General features: G+C 46.2%; 1 protein-coding gene across 9 annotated transcripts in view; it reads right to left on the bottom strand.

The window, feature by feature from the left end:
* The window catches only part of OGDHL (oxoglutarate dehydrogenase L), a 2,607,259-nt gene that overhangs the window by 1,960,898 nt on the left and 623,504 nt on the right, over nt 1–22,857 (bottom strand). For all 9 annotated transcript variants that reach the window (XM_069610806.1, XM_069610810.1, XM_069610809.1 and 6 more), the window contains one exon: nt 8,143–8,289. In XM_069610806.1, coding sequence (XP_069466907.1) covers nt 8,143–8,289 — 147 coding nt within the window. The remainder of the gene's footprint in view (nt 1–8,142; nt 8,290–22,857) is intronic.

Genomic DNA, 22,857 nt, shown 5'->3' with positions numbered 1-22,857 from the left:
CAAAGCAAGATTCATCCATCGGGTGTGGTTTAAATAGCCTCCTGTAGTGCTTAGGTGTCTCCTTCCACAGCCACGCCTAGGTAAGAAAAGAGTTCCTGCTTTCCAGAAGAGTTCCAGTGTTCTGAACCTAGGGAGTGGCTCCTGCCCCACCCAACAGGAAAAGTAGTCCCAAACAGAAGAGGATCAGGGGTTCAACTGGCAGGTAAGTAGGCAGCATGGTCTGCTGCAGGTAAGTCCACCCAAGCATTATGAGCCCGGCGCTTCCAGCGCTGGGACTGGGCATCTTTATGAGCCTGGTGCCACTGGCGCCAGGACAGGGTCCAAAAGGTCCCAATTGGGACTGGCTGGCACTCGGAACCGGGGTTATGGGTCTGCTTCCAAGGGAGTCGGGCAAGTCCTTATCTTTTGGAAGTAGAGATCATGACAGTCAAATCATGTTCCCACACACTGACACCCATCATCACTAATTTTGTTAACGCATCCTTTAACGCCAAATTGGTTCCAGCCAGCATTAAGGAAGCCTGGGGCACACCAATCCTAAAACAAAAAACAGCCTCAACCCTACTGTGTCCACCAATTATAGGCCAATAACAGTCCCATTTCTACTCAAAATCCTAGACAAAATAGCATACAACCAAGTCCAAGCACACCTGGAACACAACCAGCTCCTTGGCACTAAACAATCTGGTTTCCGTCCTAACCATAGCATTGAAACAGCCCTTTTGGATCTCAAGATACAAATGGATTCCATCAGAGACACAGGAAAACTCTGCATCCTCCTCCTTTTGGATTTATCTGCGGCGTTCGATCTTGTGGATCACAACAAACTCTGCTCCACCCTAGCTAGAGACTTCAACTTCTCCATTGACGCTACTACGTGGATTGAATCCTTCCTGGCTGAACGAACATCTAGAGTCTCCATAGGCAAGGAAGCCGCAGACCCCATACCAGTCCCCATTGGTATACCTCAAGCCTCCTGCCGCTCATCCACACTCTATAATGCATATACAAAGCTTCTCTTCTCCTCGCTAGGCAAAATGGGTGTCATCTACACCAAGTTTGCAGATGACACCCAGACCCTTATCGCACTTACAGGGAACTACACCCAAGATACTCCGACTATTAACAAAATCTAGGCCATAATTCAAAACTGGATGGCATTAAACAGCCTCAGCCACAACGATGAGAAAACAGATTCTCATTGTGGGCCCCCAATCCAAAATTAGCGCCCTTCATCCAGACTACTCTGCCATCAACATAGATGGTACCACAATACCAGTACTGAAACATGTAAAAACTACATGATTCAAGAAGCAGGAGCTGAAAGTAGCTCCTGGATGTCGAGGATTTTCCTTAGACCAGGAGTTATTCATCTGACCCAGGAGCTTTTAAAGTCACAAAGGTTTTCTTAGGATAGTGTACGCATAACAAAGTTGGAAAAAAAAGATCTGCAGATGATCAGAAGAATCTCAGGAAAAAGTAGGTATAGGATGCCACTTTTTATTCATGTTGGAATGTTTGTTGCTCTGTCTTGCATTGTGTTACAGACTATATCTTTATTATGTCACGCAATGTAGCTTCATATTTCTTTACTTTATATTTACTCTTATGCCAGCCTCCCTCTTTTTCTCTCCATTGCTACCTCTCGCCTGGTCATTATGTCGGACCGCCCATCCCAGGTGGAACTCAGAGCCTTTCTCTCGACCACAGCTCTCGCAACCTGTGGCGTCCCCCAGGGATTTAACCTATCCCCCTGGTTCTTCAACGTCTATATGGCTTCCCTGGCACGTGTGAATGCCACTTTCACCTCTAACTTCCAGTGTTACGCGGATGACACACAACTATCTTTCAGGCTACCCTTAGCTGCCTCCTCCTTCTCGCTCATATCTGACTGTCCGCTATTCAGTTATTTTTTTATTTGCATTTTTAAAGCGCCCACACAGCCCGGGGGCATGGAGGCGCTGTTACAGGAATATGTTTTAGTTGCGTATTTATAACATGCTTATTAACCAGAGGTTTTCTAAGCGCGGACCCGGGGAACGAACCTGTGTTACTTCGTGTCATCTTTTTTACAAGGCGAGCATGTTGCTGCTGAGCTATCCTCCTGGGACAAGTCATGGTATGCTGCAAGCAACCTCTGCCTCAATGCCAGATCGTTCGCATTGGGAGCCCTGCTCCTACTTTTCCACTTTCACTCTGGCAAGCCTACCTTGGCCCTGCGCCCGCATCCACCTGCGAGGCAAGAAACCTTGGGGTCATTTTTTACTCCACTCTCTCCTTCTCCTGTCACATTTTGGACATCTCTAAAGTCTAACTATCAGCTACACCTCCTCAGAGGTACTCTACCTTTCCTCACTTTCCCCCAGTGGCTCACTGTCTCCAGAGCCCTGGTTCTCTCTAGGCTGGACTATTGCAACAGCCTCTTCCTCAACCTCGCTTCTTCTGCTCTGCGCCCTCTGCACCTCATCCAGAACACAACGGCAAGACTTATCCTTGGCCTCAAGCCCAGGGACCACATCTCTCCGGCGCTGAAATCCCTTCACTGGCTCCCTGTGGTTGAAAGGATCAAGTTCAAGACCCTCTGCATTGTTCACAAGACTTTGAGGCCTGGGACCTACCTACCTGCAACGCTACCTTCTAAATACTGTCCCTCACGAGCCCTCCGCTCATCTACCTCCAACCTTCTGCGAGTGAGCCGGTTAGCCAAACAGAGATTTGGAGGAAGATCCTTATCCTCAGCAGGTGCCTCCCTCCGGAATAGCCTCCCTGCCACCCTCTGTCTTGAGCCTGATCTTCTGAAGTACAGGAAACTCCTCAATACCTTCCTCTTCTCCTCTTCCTTCCCTCCCCCCCTACCCCATCAACCTAGTTCTCTGCTCTTTCCCTCTCTCCCGCCTCATCCTACAGCTTGCTGACTGGCCGCCTGGTGGACCTCAGTTTCACAGGTCCGTGGCACCCCCACCAGTCCTCTTTCGCACTTGCCTCAGGGCCCTACACCCCACCCACACTCGCTGCACTTGAGAAATAACCCAAGAGAGTATCTCTCTCTGCACTTACCCCAGTCTCCACCAACCGGGTGCACTTGGACCTCCCCCTCCTTGTGACCATCTATGCACTTGCTTGATCCGCACACACCGTGCCTGAAGATCGTATATCTGTTCTCCCTTGTCTTCACCCTCAATTGCACTGGTAAAACTGCAGAGTCGCTGTCAGGTCTATTTTCTGTATCTCAAACTGTTAAATGTATTTTACGCCCTTACTCTGCCTGTACAGACTATTATCTTCTCGGAAATTCAAGGGCTCTGAGCGACTGTTTTCTCCCCATGTTTCCCACCCTCCTTGAGCGCTTTGAAAAACTTGCCTGTGTATAGGCGCTATATAAATAAACAATACCATACCATACCAAAAGAAGACAGTTACCTATACGTTTAGCCTTTTCAATGACCATTAATAAGTCACAGGGACCTACGCCTCCTTCCTGGAAGCGATCAGTGGTAATGCGGATATTTAAGAAGGGGGACAGAAGTGAACCTATGAATTACCGACCGATATTGACCTTTACGATATGCTAGAATGGCATATGTTAGGCCAGGAATGGTAGTATACTCTAAAATGGCAGTGCCACAAGATTTGTTTAGCCGTCCTTTAGCCAGAATTGCCATATATGGAAATCCCTTTCACAGGTGAAAGTTCTAGCTTTCCCAGGCAAAGCGGCAGTATGTGTTTGCTTCCGGATGTGGGGTCCGGCACGGTCTGGTCTCCATATCAATGTCAAAGTGTTTCTGTTGCTGGGCAGATATGGTGGCCAGAGGCTGTTCAGGACTGGACAACCTGTGCCAGTTAGAATGGTGCAGATACTTACCATTGGTGGGCTGTGGGGCAACTCCAGCTGAAAGCCTGGGTAAAAGGGAGACTCCTACAGCCATTCATCAGATTACAGTTGGAGACAAGACACCTACGAAGAAGAGCATCCTGCTGAAGACCTAGAACTTGCTGTTGGAAGCCAGCCAGCATTGCTTTCTTCAACCATCCCAGTGAATCCCTGATCCTTTGCCGATCTCCAGAAGGCCATCATTGGTGCTTTGATCCCTGGACTGGTGAGAATAACCAGTCGCGACCCCTGCCCAAGGATAATGCCCGTGGGAGCCTTCAGATGCATCCCAGAACCATCCTGTGGGCTGACCTGCTTATTCCTGGGCAAACTCGCTGCATCAGCTGCTATCACAAGTTGAGCTTGAGACTCTGCAGATCCTTGATTTGTGAAAATAGGCTCACCCTGCAGCTGCAGCTCTCCAACCTGAAGAGGGGCCTTACAGGACCAGTTTATTTCCACCATAAGGGCTGATTTCTGCAATCTCTTTGGAGTGACCATCGCGGATCGCTGACTGCATCATGTCCTCGGGGTCCTCCAAGTTTGCTGCCGGAGTGGTGGTACTTTCTTCAATCCAGCAGGGATGTCTAGCTATCCAGTTCCCAGGACCGAGCCACTGGAGCATGGAACCACCAACACAACACCGAAAGTGACCTCTGCACCCAGGCCCCCTAGACATCCTCCAACTGAACCAAGATGCGAGATAAGTGGGCCCAGTGATTTCATGAACTTCTATGGGAAACCGGCTAAAACGGTTGAGTAAACATACCGGTTCCTACCCACTCCCCCCCCCCCCCAACAGGCATAAAGTCCAGGCCCTACCTCTCCCTTGCCTGACTGTGATCGGTGGAGATCTGGTTAATGATCCTCTCCCCTGGGCTTTCCCTAGTGGTTGGATTGTGAGAGAGTCTGCTAATAACTTTTCTTCAATTGTTTCTTAAATTTGAGACCCTTGCAAACTACTTGTTGGTTTTGTCAACACTTGTTCAGACTCTTAAAACATCTCCTAGTTTTCGCTAGAGAATTGCAATGTGAATTGTGTCTCTAGGACACTACACTCCCACTTTTTCTAGCTACGGAAGGACTTTTATTTAAGGTGTAGTGCTTTATAGTTTATACTTTAATATGATGTTTCTAACTTCTTGATTTTCTGCATATTAGTTCTCTAATGGTGATTAATTGCCTGGTTCTTTTTTACTCACTTGCTTTGCTACCCTACATTATGGAACTGAGCGAACTGTATTCTAAAGTAAAGTGTTCATGCTCTTAGCAGAGTACGTGATTTGGTGAGTGGGCACAGTTAATTAGTATAACGTGTTTTTCTTTTCTAAATTCTCCCAAGCAGGTCTGTGGTCCTGTTGCCAACAAACCTCACATGCACAGTGTGGCCTGGTAATATTGATAGACAGATGGATCCTACGTATGATGTCCTAGGAAATTGGGAGGACCTTGTGTGAAATTCAACACATAATATTCCTATAAATTAAGTTAATATATTGTAATAATTCATTCCAATTTTTCTAACATTTCATATATTCAATCCTCTTGACGACTGTTGTATCACTCAAAAGAAGTTCTTTATTTCCAGAGACACATGTGGGTCATGACTTGTCCAATGCATTTCACTCTTTTGATTATCTTCAGGGACTCAATTCTACAAAAATAATTAAATTAAACCATCTCTACCTGTGTTGCAAGAATAATGTCATATCTAGATTACAGCATGATTTCAAATTGTAACATTTTTACCTGCCTGCCATGTCATGGTAAAATAGATTTGATTGTCATCTGGAGTTCTGGTAAACATACAGCTTATTTAATGAGGATCCTTAATTTTGATTCTGGAATAATACTGAACAAAATTTCTTCCAAGGATACTTTTCCTTCTCTAAACATAGTTGCGCAAACAAAGAAAAACATAGAAAATCTTTGATGAAGGTACCCTACTTCTATGTAGTGTTTTCTCCCATGTGTGGTGATTCTGGCCTGCATTAAGGTTGTTTTGGTCATAAATAAGGGTTCTCATTTAGTGAGTCTCATGGACTGTCTCCTGTATGTAATCTTTTTCCTTCTGCCTTACCACAATGTCTTTATGCAGCCATCTAACATCGGAGGGATCGCTCGTGCAAGCTGATCCTCTGTGTCAGTATGGCTTTATACTTTTGAAAATGGCAATCAGAGTGATGACGTCATTGCTTACCGTCCGCCATTTTGGATTAATGTAAACACTAAAAACACAGAACCAGTTTAACGCAATCGGATTCAAATGTAAACATGGATTATTTGAACCGTTCGAACCACATCAAGTTTTTAGCGTTCACATTAATCCAAAATGGCGGCCAGCACCCAATGACATCATCACACTTATGACTTCACTGTGTTGCTCGGGCCATTTTCAAAAGTATAAAGCCATACTGACACGGAGGATCAGCTTGCAAGAGCGATCCCTCCGATGTCAGATGGCTGCATAAAGACATTGGGCCTCATCACACAAGTCCGGCAGTAACCGTGCTGGTAAAACCAGAAGGTTGCCATCAGACTTGTGAATTTTACCGGCACCTGGCTTGCCGGAAACACCTGGGGATTACAATCCCAGCGTTCTGGGAAGTCGGGCACCGGTAATTGTTAAATCCCCTTTCCAATTTGCGTCCCATAGAACTCAAAGGGAATGGGGAACACAGAAGCACCGGCACCGTTAATAACCGTGCTTCTGTGAAACTCTGCAAGCGGGTACTGTTCCGCCCGCCCGCAGAGTCGTACTGTGCTGGTCCGTTAACAACAGTGCTGGTAGGCTTACCGGCACCGTTGTTACCGGACAGGCATAGTTAGAATGAGGCCCATTGTGGCAAGTGAGAAGGAAAAAGATTATAGGAAATAGTACACAAGACTCACTAAATGAGAACCCTTTTTTAATTAACAAAACAACCTTATTGCAGGCCAGAATTGCCACACACACGAGAAAACACTCAATAGAACAAGAACAGCTAGGGAACCTTCATCAATGATTTTCTATGTTTTTCTTTGTTTGCACAACTATGTTTAGAGAAGGAAAAGTACACTATTATATCAGGATCAAAATTAAGGATCCTCAGCAAGCAAGCTGTATGCTTACCAGAACTCCAGATGACAATCAAATCTATTTTTACCATGACACAGTGGTCTGGTAAAAAATTTACAATTTGAAATAATGCACAATTTAAACTGTAATCTAGATATGACATTATTCTTGCAACACAGAGTTACACAGATGGTATCATTTATTTATTTTTGTAGAATTGAGTCAATAAAGATGGTCAAAAGAAGGAAATGCATTGGACAAGTCATGACCCCATGAGTCTCTGGAAATAAAGAACTTCTTTTGAGTTATACAACAGTCGCCAAGAGGATTCAATAGGTCAAATGTTTGAAAAATTGGAATGAATTGTTACAATATACTAACTTAATTCATAGGAATATTATACGTTAAATTTCACACGAGGTCCTTCCAACTTCCTAGGACAGCATACATAGGATCCATCTGTCTATCATGCTTTTAGCAGAGCACACCAAATGTGAATGAGTATACAACAGTAGGGAATATTTAAGTGGAGTACCTACCTGTGGTCTTTCATGGCTAGGTTTGTCTAAGGCCTAAATAAATATATTACTTGTGTACATGCTGTCTAACTTGTGTTATTAAGAGTGTTCTCTGTGTGCTTAACTGATCCCCACACCACTCTATTTCTAAGCCTTGGTGCTCAGTCACACTACCCAGATAGAGGTTGGCTAGACATTAGTTTCTTCTCCTGTTCACTGGAAAAGGGCGTCCCTCTCCGAATATGTCCACAGGACTGATTTTGAAAATCCATCTTAACAATTCCCTAATTAAATTGCAGTGAACCTGCGTTTACTAGACATGCTTGGCCACCTATCTGATATCAATTATGTCTTCGAATTAGTTTTTACATCTTTGGACAGTTCCCATATACTAGGAAGGGTCAGTGTTTCAATGCCAAAGCAGGAGGTTTTCCCCCAGTGTTACTATTTGGCCAATCAACGAAGTTAATCTGGGTATTATGCCAAAACCTCTGTGCCATTGATATTGAAATTCGTACCATGCCATATCCTGTAACCACTGCACAATCTTCTCAAAGCCCAGTTTTGTCCACAGTATTTTACAACATGGGACAGTGAACCAGTCGAGCATTCAATCAAACACGTATAGGATTCAAAAACATGGGCATAAGGTGCAAACCTGAAAGGTTTTTGCTGCTTACTAAACCCTGTATTACCTATGTGGCATTCCCAGAATCACATATTCCAGCCCCACCTCGCTGGATTTATCAATGATGGTCTTCAGAGCTGGGATCATTACTTCACAGCCCTCCAGGCCAAAGCGCTTCTCAGAGGACCACTTGCGGGCAAGAAAATCTTCAAATCTAATAAGAAAACGAGAGAGATAGTCAGCGATTCGACAAAAAGCATCTAGAATATTCACCTAGGTACAAAGCTAATATATGAACAACATACAGATTGCTTAGCTAAATAATTTTGAAAAAGCTCAAAAGCACAATGCTAACACATTCAGATATCAACTGTCTGTGCCAAATCATCAATGCAGAGGATATTCCAACACATTTATACAACATAGTGCAATGAAATGTCTTCTAGCTATGAAGATAACATTTGTAAAGGATGTGGCTGGGAAAAAGGGATATTAAAAATAATAATACATTGTGTGTTTAGAGAGGTGTTGGAGTCGGAAGAATGGAGATCACGGTTCAGATTAGTACGGGATGTGCAGCAAGGAGGGGAGAGTGAAGCGGAGGAGGGAGAGAAAAGGGTGGAGGTGGAGAAACAAAGCATAGGTGCAATTGATAATAGCGGAGGTGGAGTGAGTAAAAAGCAGATGCGAAAGAGAAAGAGAAAAGCAAAGGGGAGCGAGAGGCAGAGGATGTGGAAAAGAGGAAAAGGTGGAGAAGAGAGGAAGAAGGTCAAAGGGGTAAGGAGAGAGAACAGTGGAGTAGGTTAAGGAAGAGAAAGGAGCGAGAAAGGAGAGAGAAAGGATAAAGAGAACAGAGGTGGTGGTAGAAAGAGGGAAAAGAGACAAAGAAAAGAGACCAAAGAAAATCAGCAATGGTACAATTTATTTATTCGCATTTTTGTTCTGTGCTGCCCCTACTCTGGAGCGCCTTACAAGGGTCAAAGATTGAAAAGGCGGGAGGTGAAATGAAGTTACAAAATGTTTTCAAGCTAGGATAGAAAGATTAGGATAGCTAAGTGGTTAAGAAGGAAGAGCAGCGATGGGGAAATAAGGAGGAGAACCAAAGAGGGCAGGAGTGAATCCAGTAGAAGAGGAGAGGAGATCGACTAATAGAAAGCAAACATTGGCAATGCCAATAGTTTTGGCGTTTACTGCTGTCATTTGCTTTTATAGGTACCAGGGTGCAGAGAGGAGAGTGCCAAGTTTCAAAGGAGGATGCTATAAGGGGTGCAGGCTGTTAGGCAGAAACCTGTGCAGTTCCCTTGGGGACCACTGCAAAAGATTTAAGACTACAGGTGTTTGGCAGTAAACCCACTTGGTAGCAGTCTGTACCACACAGATTCACTTGGTAGCTGTGGCTGAGCAGTCAGACTTCCCTCAAGAAGAGTTAGGCAGTATATAGAGTATACACAATAGGTACAGAGACACAGTAGCACAAGCAAATACTGACCAGAGCTTTGGTGTAAAAGTATATAATTATTTATTTAAAGACACACTTGTAATTTACACCAGCAAAAAGAGGTGAGTAAATTCAGCACACAGTCACTATCATATATATACAACCCTAGTTACTTATTAGACACGTCTTAGTGAGAAACATCACTTATTTTCAGACAGAGGTGAGCGCTTAACATAAGATGGCACTCTAATAAGTTATAAAAAAGGGAGGGAAAAAGGCAGAGTTATGGAAGCACACAAGTTTCAATATTTTTACAAGAACCACAGTAAGGCAGGATAGGCAGAGTTCTACTGGAGAGCTAGGAAGTCAATTGCAAGGCCCACTCTTGGAGAGAGTAAGCAGAAGGGGTCCAGGTTCACACAGTGGGGTTATGCCCAAAGAGTATTGTAGAAAAGGATGAAATTAAAGTCAGGAAAAGTTAGCTAGGTTGTCCCAGGCTAGACCAGGTTAGATAGTCGAGGCTTTACTGTCACCCCGAACGATCTGTCGCAAGGGAAGCCAGGCGGGACACAGTACCTTAAGTGTGAAGGAAGCTCCAGCGGGGGCAGTTGTTCCTGGCAGCGGGTGCAAGTCAGTGTTTCGTCCAGAGGAAGAGGAGGTCTCGCCGTGGAGGAAAGATGAAGGTCGTTGCACTGCCAGGGAAGAAACCAGCCGCTGAGTTCTTCGGTTAAAAGGTACTACCCTTCTCTTCGCGGTAGTGGTAAACCGTGGTATTCCGGTTGCCGGGGTGCTTGGCACGGGCAAGGCGGCCACGAGATGCTCCAGGAAGGTGAAAAGAAGGCAAAACTGGTTATCCCCACCAGTCAAAGGAAGACGACTCCCCGGACTGGAGATCTCCTCTGTCGTCGGGAAAAGTGGTGAGACGGTTCAGCAGTGCTCCACCGATGGTGTCATCGTTGCAGGTCGGCTCAGCTTCTCCCTCCTCTGATTCTTAGGTCCTGTGGCGACTTCTGAAGTTCCAGTCCCCAAACCCCTGCTTTTATGCAGCAAACCCCCATTCATTCAGCCTAGCTGTCAATCAAACATGCTAAATGGTGAGCCGGCCGGCTCACCACTTGGGCCAATCACACAAGAGTGCGACTTGAGTTACCAAGGTAACTCAGTCCAGGGTGCCTAAACCCCCTCCCATACCCCCTCTGGTACCCAGACAGAGTGGCACCACTTTTGGAGGATTCTGTGGAGAAGCCCGCCAAAAAGTGGAACAAAGGGCTCGACTTGGGTTGGAGTTACAGAAGAGAACACAAACGCCATTTTAGAATCGAGTTCTGAAAAAAAATATCAACCGGTGAATTAATATTAAATAAATAAACCGGCGGTATGTTTGAGGCTATAAGAACTAAATAATTAAAGTTGGTAGCCTCGAACAATGGGAAAATCCCATAGAGATATATTCGCGGTCGAATATAAAAAGTAGTATCCACTGCCACCAGCCAAAACTCGATCAGGGGGGACCGAGACGTACCCCCTCGAACAACAGACCCGGGGCAATCGAATTGCCCCGACCAGTACGTCCACAATATGATGGTTTGTACTGGTTTCTGTTCATAATTTGGGACTAGTAAAGCCAATGGTGACTTTACATGCCCTGGGAGACAGTAGTCAGTCCCAGGGTATGGAGTCTATGTTGGGGGGTTGCTACGACACCCCTGGGTTATGGCACGAAGGGTGCTGTGTAACCCACATCAAAAACACATGAGACCCTATGGAGTAAAAGACCGCATAGCCCATAAAACACATGGAAAGATAAAGGAACACCTCAAATCATGTCTAAGAGTGGGAGTAAGAGAGTCTCACTCTTAGCAGGAGAAAAAAATAAACCCCAAAAATCCAGCAAAGCTGCTGGGGGACTCACTAGGTTTGGGAAATTAGCCTTTTCAGAGAATTCTCCGGCATGGAAGAGAATGAGAAGGAAGTAGAATAGAGCAAGGGAGGGAATGATTAAGAGACAGTGCCATCGATGATGAGCAAGAAAAAGTATGAGTAAGAAATGTTGAGAGTGAGAGGGTAAGAGATAAAGCAAGTGTGTGAGGAAGGATGAGAGGTTTTATCTATAGCAATGGTGTTGGTGAAATGCGCCAAAACCTAAAAGGTGAGGGATGTAGCAACTTTTAAAAAAATGGATTGTGCATTTATGGTTTGTAAATTAAGCCATATACATCAATGTACATCTCACATTAACACCAAATCATGTCATCATATAAATCCTTAGACGCGTTAAAGAAATAAAACCGTACAACACCCCACGTTTTGTAAAGCAGCGAGATGGGGTGCTTCAGCAGGGTCGTCTGAATCAGATATTGCTTGTAGAAAGAACCCCGAGTTTACTGTTTGGACACGTGAATACCAGACCTTTATCTGGTATGGAATTGTGGTGGATTACTTTTAAAAATCCAAACAAAAAAGCACGGATACACATCAAAACGCAATGTAAACACCCACCAAGCTGCGACTATTGAATTGAACGATGTTTCTGGGCAATTATACTCCACTGCACTTCAAATAATCATTTTAAATGTTTAAATACCAATTCTTACTATTGGCTTTTACCAGTCCAAGCGTGTTGACAAAGTAATTCAGGCAACACATGCTTTGTAAATGCTCCGATTTATCAAGGTTCCTGTTGTATCGATGTGCTGGTTTTAGTCAAATACATTTGCCACTTTCAGTGACGACTGCCAGCATTATAATCTGCGATCTCTCAAGCGAACAGTACAAAAAGAATTTTAAAAAGTGCAATTTTAGTGGCTTTACATATCAAATTATTAGGTCTTCACTTGTTCATCTATTGTCCCAAGAATCCTCGCCCTCTCTCCTTCTCTTTGTGTTATTTGTGAATGCTCTTCCGTTTTAAATGGAAAGTCTGTATATCTTTCCACCCGCCAGGATTAGAAACAAACACTACGAAAAATGTAAAGAAAATATAAGCACAGCGCCAACCAAGCCCATTATTCGGCTACAATGATTAAGCAAACAAACAAGCAGCATCTGCACATAAGAGGGAGAAGGCCGGCTTTAGTAATCTTGCCAACCCCGCTGTTGTGTTTTCAGGAACATATGGGACGTCAAAATATTGTAGTGGTAAAGCGGGAAGCAGCGTGTGTGTTTTATATAATGAAAAAATCCAAAGCGTAATCCAAAAATATTAAAGTGGGGCCCCGTCAAAGAAATTAAAATGTTTCATCACTGACATGAAACAATATACACAGGTTGCACGCGCGAAAAAAAAGCCTTTTTTCTTCCCAGCACGGACTGACCTACTCAGAAATGCACAGAAATTAGCTTTTCTTTTCAAGCACAAATTGACATATACTCATAGAAATGCCCTTCCAATGATGTTCTCTCTACCAGACTCCCACCTACCCGGGCACAGGAATCAACAGGAGCCTTGTGTGGAGACCAGCAGAAAATAAATCATTACCCAATATTGGGAGACGTCGCTTCCGAGGCACTTCGCGAGTAAGGCCAGGGAGAGGGCAGACTGCAGCCCGGCAGTGTTAGAACACCTAACTGTGCGGGGCGAAGGGGCCCTAGGGGGCGTGCTGGTTCCTGGCAGTTGTACCCACGTCTCAGGTTGTGGAGACGACGCATTGCTCTGAGCACATTTCCCCGGCGGAGTCTCTCTGTCCTGACCCGTGTAGGGCACGGGTGCCGTTCACGTAGCTGTTCGAGCGAGCTTGCGTTCCAAGCCTCGTTCGCGCGGCGGCACCCGTTCGCGCATGCGCATTGCAGCGCGGTTCAAGCCTCGGTTTCACACAGGACCGCTACTTAAGCGATCCGATTTTGTTCTTCACCGCGTCTCAACGCGGTTGGTTTCCTCCCGCTTCGCTTCCCTGTTCCTTGGGTTCTTGGGTCCTGGGCTGGCTCCTCTCCTGTTCCTCCTCTAGTCAGGGCTGCCTTACTGCTTCTTCTTCCCCCTTACCTGTTCTCCTGTGTTCCCTGGAACCTCCCCCCCTGGTTCCCCTTCCTGCTCCTTTTCGATTTGCCTGAGTTGCCCGCCTCCTGCTTGGGTTCCTGTGGTCCTGGTCCGCTTCTCCGGCTTCTGTGGATCTCTGTTCTTCATCCTGCATTGGTGCCTTGGACTCACTGCTTACCTGCACCGGTACCTTGGGGCTTACTGTTTACCTGCATTGGTACCTTGGACTTGCTGCTACTCGCATATAGGTACCTTGAACATTCTGCTTACCTGTACTGGCTACCTTGAACTTTCACCACCCTGGATAGCTGCTTGGAATACTTTGCCAGTATTTGCCAGTAACATCTACGACCTTCCCTATCAGTGCTTGCACTGTTCTGGCGCCACGTTAATATTGGGAAGTGTCATTCGTGGCGTCAGGAGCTGGACCCAGTTCAATCATGTATTACAGGACGGGTCCGGGGTCGGTTCTTTGCGTCACTTTTCTTCATTTGCGGAAGACTTCACCAGCTACTTGTCTACCCCTACCACGACCTGGCTACCTCGGCACGCAAGACTCCTGGAGATACAGGTACGCCTCGTCCTCGGGACGCTCAACTTAACAGATTGAGACGCCTTACCCCCAGTTCTGAAACTAAGATGGAGGAATCCCAGGATATCCATGATGAGGTCAGAGCCTTAAGAGCTGAGATGGCGGCATTACGTCAGGAGAATCTCAATCTCCGCCAGATGGTCATGCAAGGCACCCCTGCTAATCCACAAGTAGAGACACCAATGGCTACTACCGTACCCATGAAGTTTGATGGTGATCCGAGGCGTGTGGCAGAATTCTGCAACCATTGCAGGATACATTTTTTGTTCCGGGCATCACATTTTACACAAGAAAGGGCTAAAATTGGCTACATCTTGGGAAATCTAACTGGAAATGCTTTGGCTTGGGCTGCTCCTTTGGTGTCTGCTAACAGCCCCATTCTTAATGATTTTGTGGCATTCGAGAAAGCATGTTTGGAGGTGTTTCAGTCTCCCAATTTGGCGGCTACGGCACAGAATCAGTTGATGGATTTAAGACAGGGATCCAGCGATATTATCACTTATATAAGCCAGTTCCGCCAATTGGCTACGGACTCACAATGGCCCGAAGTAACGCAAAAGACTCTGTTCAGACGTGGTTTAAGAGAAGAATATAAGGACGAGTTACTTCACATACCCGAACCTGATACACTGCAGTTACTCCAGGAGCAGGCCCTACGTATTGACTATCGCCTGGCTGAACGAAGAGGTGAGAGATGTCGGCTAGAGAGGTTCTTTCCCAGACCTCTTCCTCAGGCTGGAGGCGTACCTGTCAGTTCGGAGATGGGTCTAGAACCAATGCAGCTAGGGGCACTAAGAGGACCATTATCGGAGGCCGAGAAGAAACACAGGAGAAATCTCTGTCTCTGTTTGTATTGTGGTACTGCCGGACATTTTCTCAGTACTTGTCCATTGCGACCAATCAAGAAATTGGAAAACTAATAGGCCTGTCACGGTTGAGGAAGGCAGTGACAGGCCCTTCGATCTCTTCAGTCCTTCCCATTCCCCTGTGACGACCCATCCACCCATGACTCCGGTGGCCCTTATGGCTCTTCAGATCAGGGTTACCTGGCACAGTAAATCAGTGACAGTATTGGGTCTTCTGGATTGTGGAGCCTCAGGTAATTATGTGGACTTTGAGTTTTCCAAGAAGAACGGGATACCTCTGCTTGATAAAGGTTGTGCTACTCTGGTGGAGGTAATCGATGGAACCCCTTTGGCCTCCGGTCCGGTTCATCAACATACCGGAATTCTACAGCTACAGATTGCTGAACACCGTGAATTAATTTCTCTTGATGTGATTAAATCACCCTCATATCCGATAATTTTGGGGTTACCGTGGCTATTACATCATAACCCCATTATTGATTGGGCCTCCCGAACCTTGACCTTCGCTTCCAATCGATGTGGTCGGGAGTGTTGTACCTTCGGACCTAGTACCAGATCTTCTACCATTGCCACTCAGACGGAAGGATCAGGACCGCTCCGAGTGTGTACCTTGTCTTCAGTACCTTCCGACTAAGATGAGTACCATGAGGTCTTTTCTGAACCTGGTACCATTCCTTTGCCACCCCACAGAGCCTTTGATTGTGCCATAGAACTACTGCCCAATGCAGTAATTCCCCATGGCAAATTGTATTCCTTATCACCCCACGAAAGAGAAGTTCTGCAAGAATACTTGGATGACTGTCTTCAGAAAGGTTATATAACACCTTCTAAGTCACCTGCGGGATTCCCTTTGTTCTTTGTGAAAAAGAAGGAGGGCACTTTACGGCCTTGTGTGGATTATAGGCAGTTAAACGACATCACACGAAAGGATCGATATCCGCTGCCTTTGATACGCAACATTATGGAATCTTTGCGGAATGCCCGAATATTTTCTACATTGGATCTTCGAGGGGCATACCATTTAGTACGTATCAAACCCGGCGACGAATGGAAAACGGCCTTTAAAACACCAGCAGGGCATTTAGAGTATCGCGTAATGCCGTTTGGTCTGTGCAACGCTCCGGCCGTTTTTCAACGCCTTATGGATGACATTTTCTCAGATCTAATTGGAGTATCCGTATGGGTATATCTTGATGATATATTGATATTCTCCAAGGAGAAAGAGGAACATCTACGTCATGTGAAGGAGGTTCTTGGTCGGTTACATCATAATCATTTATATGCCAAGGCCGAGAAATGTCACTTTCATCAGAGTAGCATTGAATTTCTTGGTTATATGTCATTAGCGAATATGGAATACACCTGGATCCAGCCAAGGTACGGGCGATTCAGGAATGGAGACAGCCTTATGATTTGAAATCTCTTCAGCGTTTCTTAGGATTCGCCAACTTCTACCGGCGCTTCATACCCGCCTATTCTGAAGTAACCGCTCCTTTGTCAGATTTGACTAGCAGTAAGACTCTGTTCATATGGAATTCAGCAGCGACCAGTGCTTTCAAGCAACTTAAGGAGGCATACAGTACTTCCCCGATTTTACATCATCCTGATGAGAACAGGCCATTCATCGTGGAGGCGGATGCTTCCGATTTTGCTGTTGGGGCTGTCCTACTTCAAGACGATCCACAGACAGGGTTGGAGGTTCCTGTTGCCTATTATTCCCGGAAGTTAACATCCAGTTAACAAAATTATGCAATCATTGAAAAGGAGCTTTTGGCCATAAAGGCTGCATTTGAGGAATGGCGTCACCATCTTCTGGGGGGAAGATTCTCAGTGGAAGTACGCACTGATCACCGGAACCTGCAGTATCTACGCTCATTACAGTGTCGTACTTCTCGTTTGGCTCGTTGGGCCTTGTTCTTCTCCCAATATGATTTCACAATTTCTTACATTCCTCAGTCACGCAACTCGAAGGCTGACGCTCTCTCTCGCTCTTTGGAGAACAACGTTGAACTGGATCATCGAGCTCAACAATTACTTCCTTCTAAACACTTCTTGTTGGTTACATCTCAATGCTTGGATACCATCCTACAGGACACTTTAAAGGATCCCAAATATTCCTTACTTCTACAACACCCTCTAATGAGGGAGAACGGTGGCCTACTCTTCTTTCATAATCGGTTATACCTTCCCACTGAGGTACTTCGGACTGCCGTCCTGCAAGCTTTACACGATTCTAGGATTGGGGGACATCGCGGCATTCGATCCACCCAGGAACTGATTTCTCGCCAATTTTGGTGGCCAGGATGGGCTAGGCAGACAAGAGAGTATGTGGAATGTTGCCCAGTGTGTGCCCAGGTCAAGATTCCACGAAAGAAACCTATTGGACTTCTCCAACCCACCGAGAGAGCAGCTTATCCTTGGCATACTATTGCCACCGATTTTATTGTGGACCTCCCTCCCTCGGAAGGATATACTTGCATCATGGTGGTCATCGATTGTTTTTCTAAGTTGGCCCATTTCATTCCATTCCAGAAGGTGCCTTCAGCCGGTAGTATGGCCCAGGCCTTTTTACATTCCGTTTATCGCTTGCATGGATTTCCTGAGAAGATTATTTCAGACCGCGGATCTCAGTTCATTTCTGCCTTTTGGAAGCAACTTTTTCGTCACTTGGGAATCCAGCGTGCTCTCAGTTCCGGCTATCATCCACAATCCAACGGCCTGACTGAGCGAACTAATCAGACTTTGGAGCAATACTTACGCTGTTTTTCCAATGCTTCTCAATCCAACTGGGCAAAACATCTGGACCTAGCGGAGGTGGCTTATAACAACTCTGAACACTCTGCCACTGGAATGAGTCCTTTTTATTGTTCCTCAGGCCTTCATCCCAAGTTGATTCCATTTCATCCTGTTCCTTCCAGCACAGTTCCTTCTGCGGACCAGATGGTTGCTGACATTCAGAAGAATCAGGTCCAGGCCACGGGAGCCCTCGCTAAGGCACGTGAGAGTATGAAGGCACAGGCGGACAAGAAAAGGAGTAGTGAGCCAGCATTCCAGGTTGGGGACATGGTATGGCTCTCTTCTAAGAATTTACCAGTACACAATCTCCCGACTAAATTAGCACCCCGTTTTCTGGGACCCTTCCGGGTGGTCAGACGAATTTCCTCTGTGGCATTCAAATTGGATCTGCCGCAGTCTTGGCGGATTCACCCCGTCTTCCATGTGTCCCTCTTTAAGCCATTCCGGTCTGATCCGTACGGTCGTTCACATCCCCGACCTGCGGCTATAGATGTTGGGGGCACTCCGGAATTTGAGGTGCAGGAGATTTGTGACTCCCGTTTCTCCCAGGGTAGGCTTCAGTTTTTGGTGGACTGGGCTTGTGATCGTACTTGGGAGCCTTGTGAGAACATTCATGCTCCCCGTCTGATGCGTGAATTTTTTCATAGGAATCCCTGGAAACCGGGTGCTCCGGGTCTTTCTGGTGGGGAGCATAGTGTTAGAACACCTACCTGTGTGGGGCGACAGGGCCCTAGGGGGCGTGCTGGTTCCTGGCAGTTGTACCCACGTCTCAGGTTGTGGAGACGACGCACTGCTCTGAGCACATTTCCCCGGCGGAGTCTCTCTGTCCTGACCCGTGTAGGGCACGGGTGCCGTTCACGTAGCTGTTCGAGCGAGCTTGCGTTCCAAGCCTCGTTGGCGCGGCGGCACCCGTTCGCGCATGCACATTGCAGCGCGGTTCAAGCCTCGGTTTCACACAGGACCGCTACTTAAGCGATCCAATTTTGTTCTTCACCGCGTCTCAACGCGGTTGGTTTCCTCCCGCTTCGCTTCCCTGTTCCTTGGGTTCTTGGGTCCTGGTCCTGGGCTGGGTCCTCTCCTGTTCCTCCTCTAGTCAGGGCTGCCTTACTGCTTCTTCTTCCCCCTTACCTGTTCTCCTGTGTTCCCTGGAACCTCCCCCCCTGGTTCCCCTTCCTGCTCCTTTTCGATTTGCCTGAGTTGCCCGCCTCCTGCTTGGGTTCCTGTGGTCCTGGTCCGCTTCTCCGGCTTCTGTGGATCTCTGTTCTTCATCCTGCATTGGTGCCTTGGACTCACTGCTTACCTGCACCGGTACCTTGGGGCTTACTGTTTACCTGCATTGGTACCTTGGACTTGCTGCTACTCGCATTTAGGTACCTTGAACATTCTGCGTACCTGTACTGGCTACCTTGAACTTTCACCACCCTGGATAGCTGCTTGGAATACTTTGCCAGTATTTGCCAGTAACATCTACGACCTTCCCTATCAGTGCTTGCACTGTTCTGGCGCCACGTTAATATTGGGAAGTGTCATTCGTGGCGTCAGGAGCTGGCCCCAGTTCAATCCTGTATTACAGGACGGGTCCGGGGTCGGTTCTTTGCATCACTTTTCTTCATTTGCGGAAGACTTCACCAGCTACTTGTCTACCCCTACCACGACCTGGCTACCTCGGCACGCAAGACTCCTGGAGATACAGGCACGCCTCGTCCTCGGGACGCTCAACTTAACAGGCAGCTCCTGTGCGGGATTCCCTCCTCGGGTCCTCGGGGCTACAGTATTGTGTTTTTTGCTTGTCTGCTTTGTGTTGCGTTTTACCTTCGTCTTGCATTGCAGCCTGAAGGGAGCATCCCTGTCCACTCAGACAAGGCATGTCCAGTGGGCGATGCCCAGTTGCCTGGCACCCCTCGCATGTGCATTCTGTAGCTGGCTGACGCAGCGCTTCCTGCTCGGATTACCTGGGCCCTGGCTGGGGGTGTCAATAAGAAAACCCTCACACAGAACGGAGGTCAGTCACTATGCCCGTAAGAGATCTCAGTGGGTTGAGTGCCTGTTTCAGAGATCTATTTATAACTTGCAGGTCCTAGCTTCAAATAAATCCCTGATAATATTGACACATTTCAAACTTTCACGAGCTGGCACGATCCAGAAGCTCCCACAGAGATGGTCCAGTGAGTAATCCTCTTCTCTTCCAGATTAAACATTTCTACCACCCAGCTCCATCTGGCAAATAAATGCGCTCCGTGACTGGAAACAAAATGGCTTACTTAGAGAAACAAACACACTTCACAGCCAATCAGGTGCTCCTTACATCAAAAACAGTCGACCAATCCCCCACAGGCCACTAGATGTACATTTTCAGTGCCATTTTAAACCAAAACATACTATTACACTACCGTATTTATTTTTAATAAAAAATACTCTAAAATGTGTAACATAACTTGAAAGCTGCAGTAAATATATTTTAAAGCATCAATCAAGTCAAATAACTTGTCTATAACATTAAAAGATGGCAGCCACCATTTTGGAAGGAGAAATGGCTGACAAATTTACCACACAGTACAAAAAGCAGCCAAAGAGTGCAAAAAGAGGTGTAGTTGGAGTCAAAATGGGTGGGAATGGGAGGTAAAGCCTATAGATTTCACTTAGCAATGAGCATTAAATGGGTGGGACACATAGCCAAACTACATCCTCATATGTCAACCTGCATTGAAAAGCATTACAAACCGGCATTCAAAGCCCATATTTCAAGCTCTCATGCTAAAGTGCTGATTTTAATGACAATAGTTTCGGCTTTATAGGTAGCGCTTTCAGCACCACCTAATAGCCAAAAATAAAAATAACCCTGGGCACAAGGGGTAGTAGAGGCTACAGAAATCCAATAAGTCGAGAAGCAACATTGAGAAACTGTGACCAATCCAACAAAAGCCGATGCAAACTCACAAACTGCCAAGAAAGAAAGGTCAGGCACTATAAAACCGAGAGGCTGTGAGTGACTCCTTTTCCACTGCAAAGGCAGATCTCTTTGGAGAAAGAGGGAAGGATTGAGGACCACATCCCTAAGGAAAGTCTGACCAAGATGTTCTTAAAAAATCTAACTATTTGTCTCAGTTAAACCTAAACTCCCTTTTTCCACTGTTCCTAATAAAACAACAGAGGTGGCTGACTAATGAGTAGGCATTTTGATATCTTTTTTGCTACAGAAACATAGCTACATGACGCAGCTGGCCCTAAGCTGTCGTTGGCCATTTCTCCTGGCTAACAAATCTTTAAGGCAGATCGTAAATCAGAACGAGGTGGTGGTTGTGATGAATCCTGCAGTACCCGGTGATGATCTCCTCCGACATGGCCAGATGACTGCAGCTGCTAACTGATCATGGCCCTGGGGGTGGTATTATCCGGGAGAATCATGTGGGAAGGGACGACTACCGGGAGGATGTGATGACTCCACTAGAAGAGACAGTATTCTTCCCACCCTTCTGAAACACTAATCTTGAAAAAAAATGTATGGCATACTGTCAATCCGATTGTACCATTACACATAATACTCACTTAACATCTCTTGTTTCCGATGGTTAGATTTAAACAAAAAGCCAAAGGAATACATTTTTAAAAAGCACAATGATCCTATGGACTCCAACTCCCATAAAACCTCAAGTACTGGGAAGAGGAAGTAGTTAATGTGGATTAAAAGAAACACCAAGCTAAATGTGCAGACTAGTTGTGATGGAAATCAGCTGTGCGGAACAATTACAAATGGTGCGCCTTTTCAAGTTAGAGGTGAAGGTGGAGAGGGGAGGGGCAGAGCGGGGAATTGGGAAGCTGACACCCGAGAGCAGACTGTTTATGTTTATTCATTTATATTGCACACCAGACCCGGGGGTATGAGGGCGCAAGAGCAGCAAGTATATTCTCAGCTTAGTTACAGTGCTGTACAATAATTAAAGTGTATACATAGGTAGCTACATTTCAGAAGGATAGATTGATATACAGAGTACAGGTATATATATTTACAAATTCGCGAGTTGGTCAGTAGATGTGCTGAAAGAGGCTGCGCTTCCTCACAGAAAGACTAGACCACAGGACCGCTGGGGAGCCAGCAGCAGTGGAGAGGCTGCTGGGGACACAGTCGCATTGAAGAGCAGCAGTTCAACCAGCAGGTGAATGAGAAGCCAACGGGAGAATTGGAAAAAGCTCTGCAGAGTGGGGAACGGTTTTCCGAAGCACGGATTAGTCGCAGCCATACGCCATTGGTCGGGAATGCCAGCAAACACTGGCAAGTCTGCCCCCAAAGTATTGGGAGCCCCAAGGGCGTACTGACAGGAGTACAAACAATTGAATACTTGTTTGAATATAAACCAAGTAATATAGAAAGACAGAATGTACACCAGTCTCCATGGATGAGATGTTGATATGGGGAAAACTGGAGTAAATGTTGTGATAAGCAACTGAACACCAATGAAGAAGTTGAAAGGCAAGATCTGAAGTGCTCGAAGTGTGGTGTTGGCGTGTTTCTATGCATTTTACCTTCTAACTAGCAGCTTTATTGTTGCTTGAGAGGATTACACGTTCGTAAGGACAAGAGGAAGCCCTTTCAAGACGTGTGGGCAAAACGTGGAGCAAAAGCAGACTCGATATACCAAAGTAAATACTTAATGGACTAACTCTGTAATAGCCCCGTTATTAGTGGGCTAGACTGTTCTTGTGGGCTGGACCTAGCGGGGAGGGCTGGTATGAAGCATTGTGGACTGGTCTGTTAACGTTCCTGAGAAACGTGTTGAGAGGACGTGATAAGTGTGTATTCTCACGCCCACCTTTCTCTGTTTCACCTAGATACAACGTGCAAATAGTCCCGCCCGACCTCCCGGCATCCTCAAAAGCACCAGTGCACGTGCATCTGAGCGCGTATCTGAAGTGCTGAAGTGTGGTGTTGGGGTGTTTGGGAGTGCGGTGGTGCGGTGAGTGCGCAAATTACTTGCTAATAATAAGGATTGGTGTGATCATTTCACTTCTGTACCCCAAAATCTGGTAATTTGATATAAGTTTTTTGCCGGTGAATGGCAAGTGGATTGAGGAGTGGAAGGTGCACAGGTACCACCTCTGTTTCATATTCTTTCCTTAAT

This window comes from Ambystoma mexicanum, chromosome 8, assembly GCF_040938575.1.
Source record: "Ambystoma mexicanum isolate Mex_15411 chromosome 8, UKY_AmexF1_1, whole genome shotgun sequence".
NCBI lineage: Eukaryota > Metazoa > Chordata > Amphibia > Caudata > Ambystomatidae > Ambystoma > Ambystoma mexicanum.
Note: the sequence above shows the minus strand (reverse complement) of the source record. Positions and strands in the feature narration are given on the sequence as shown.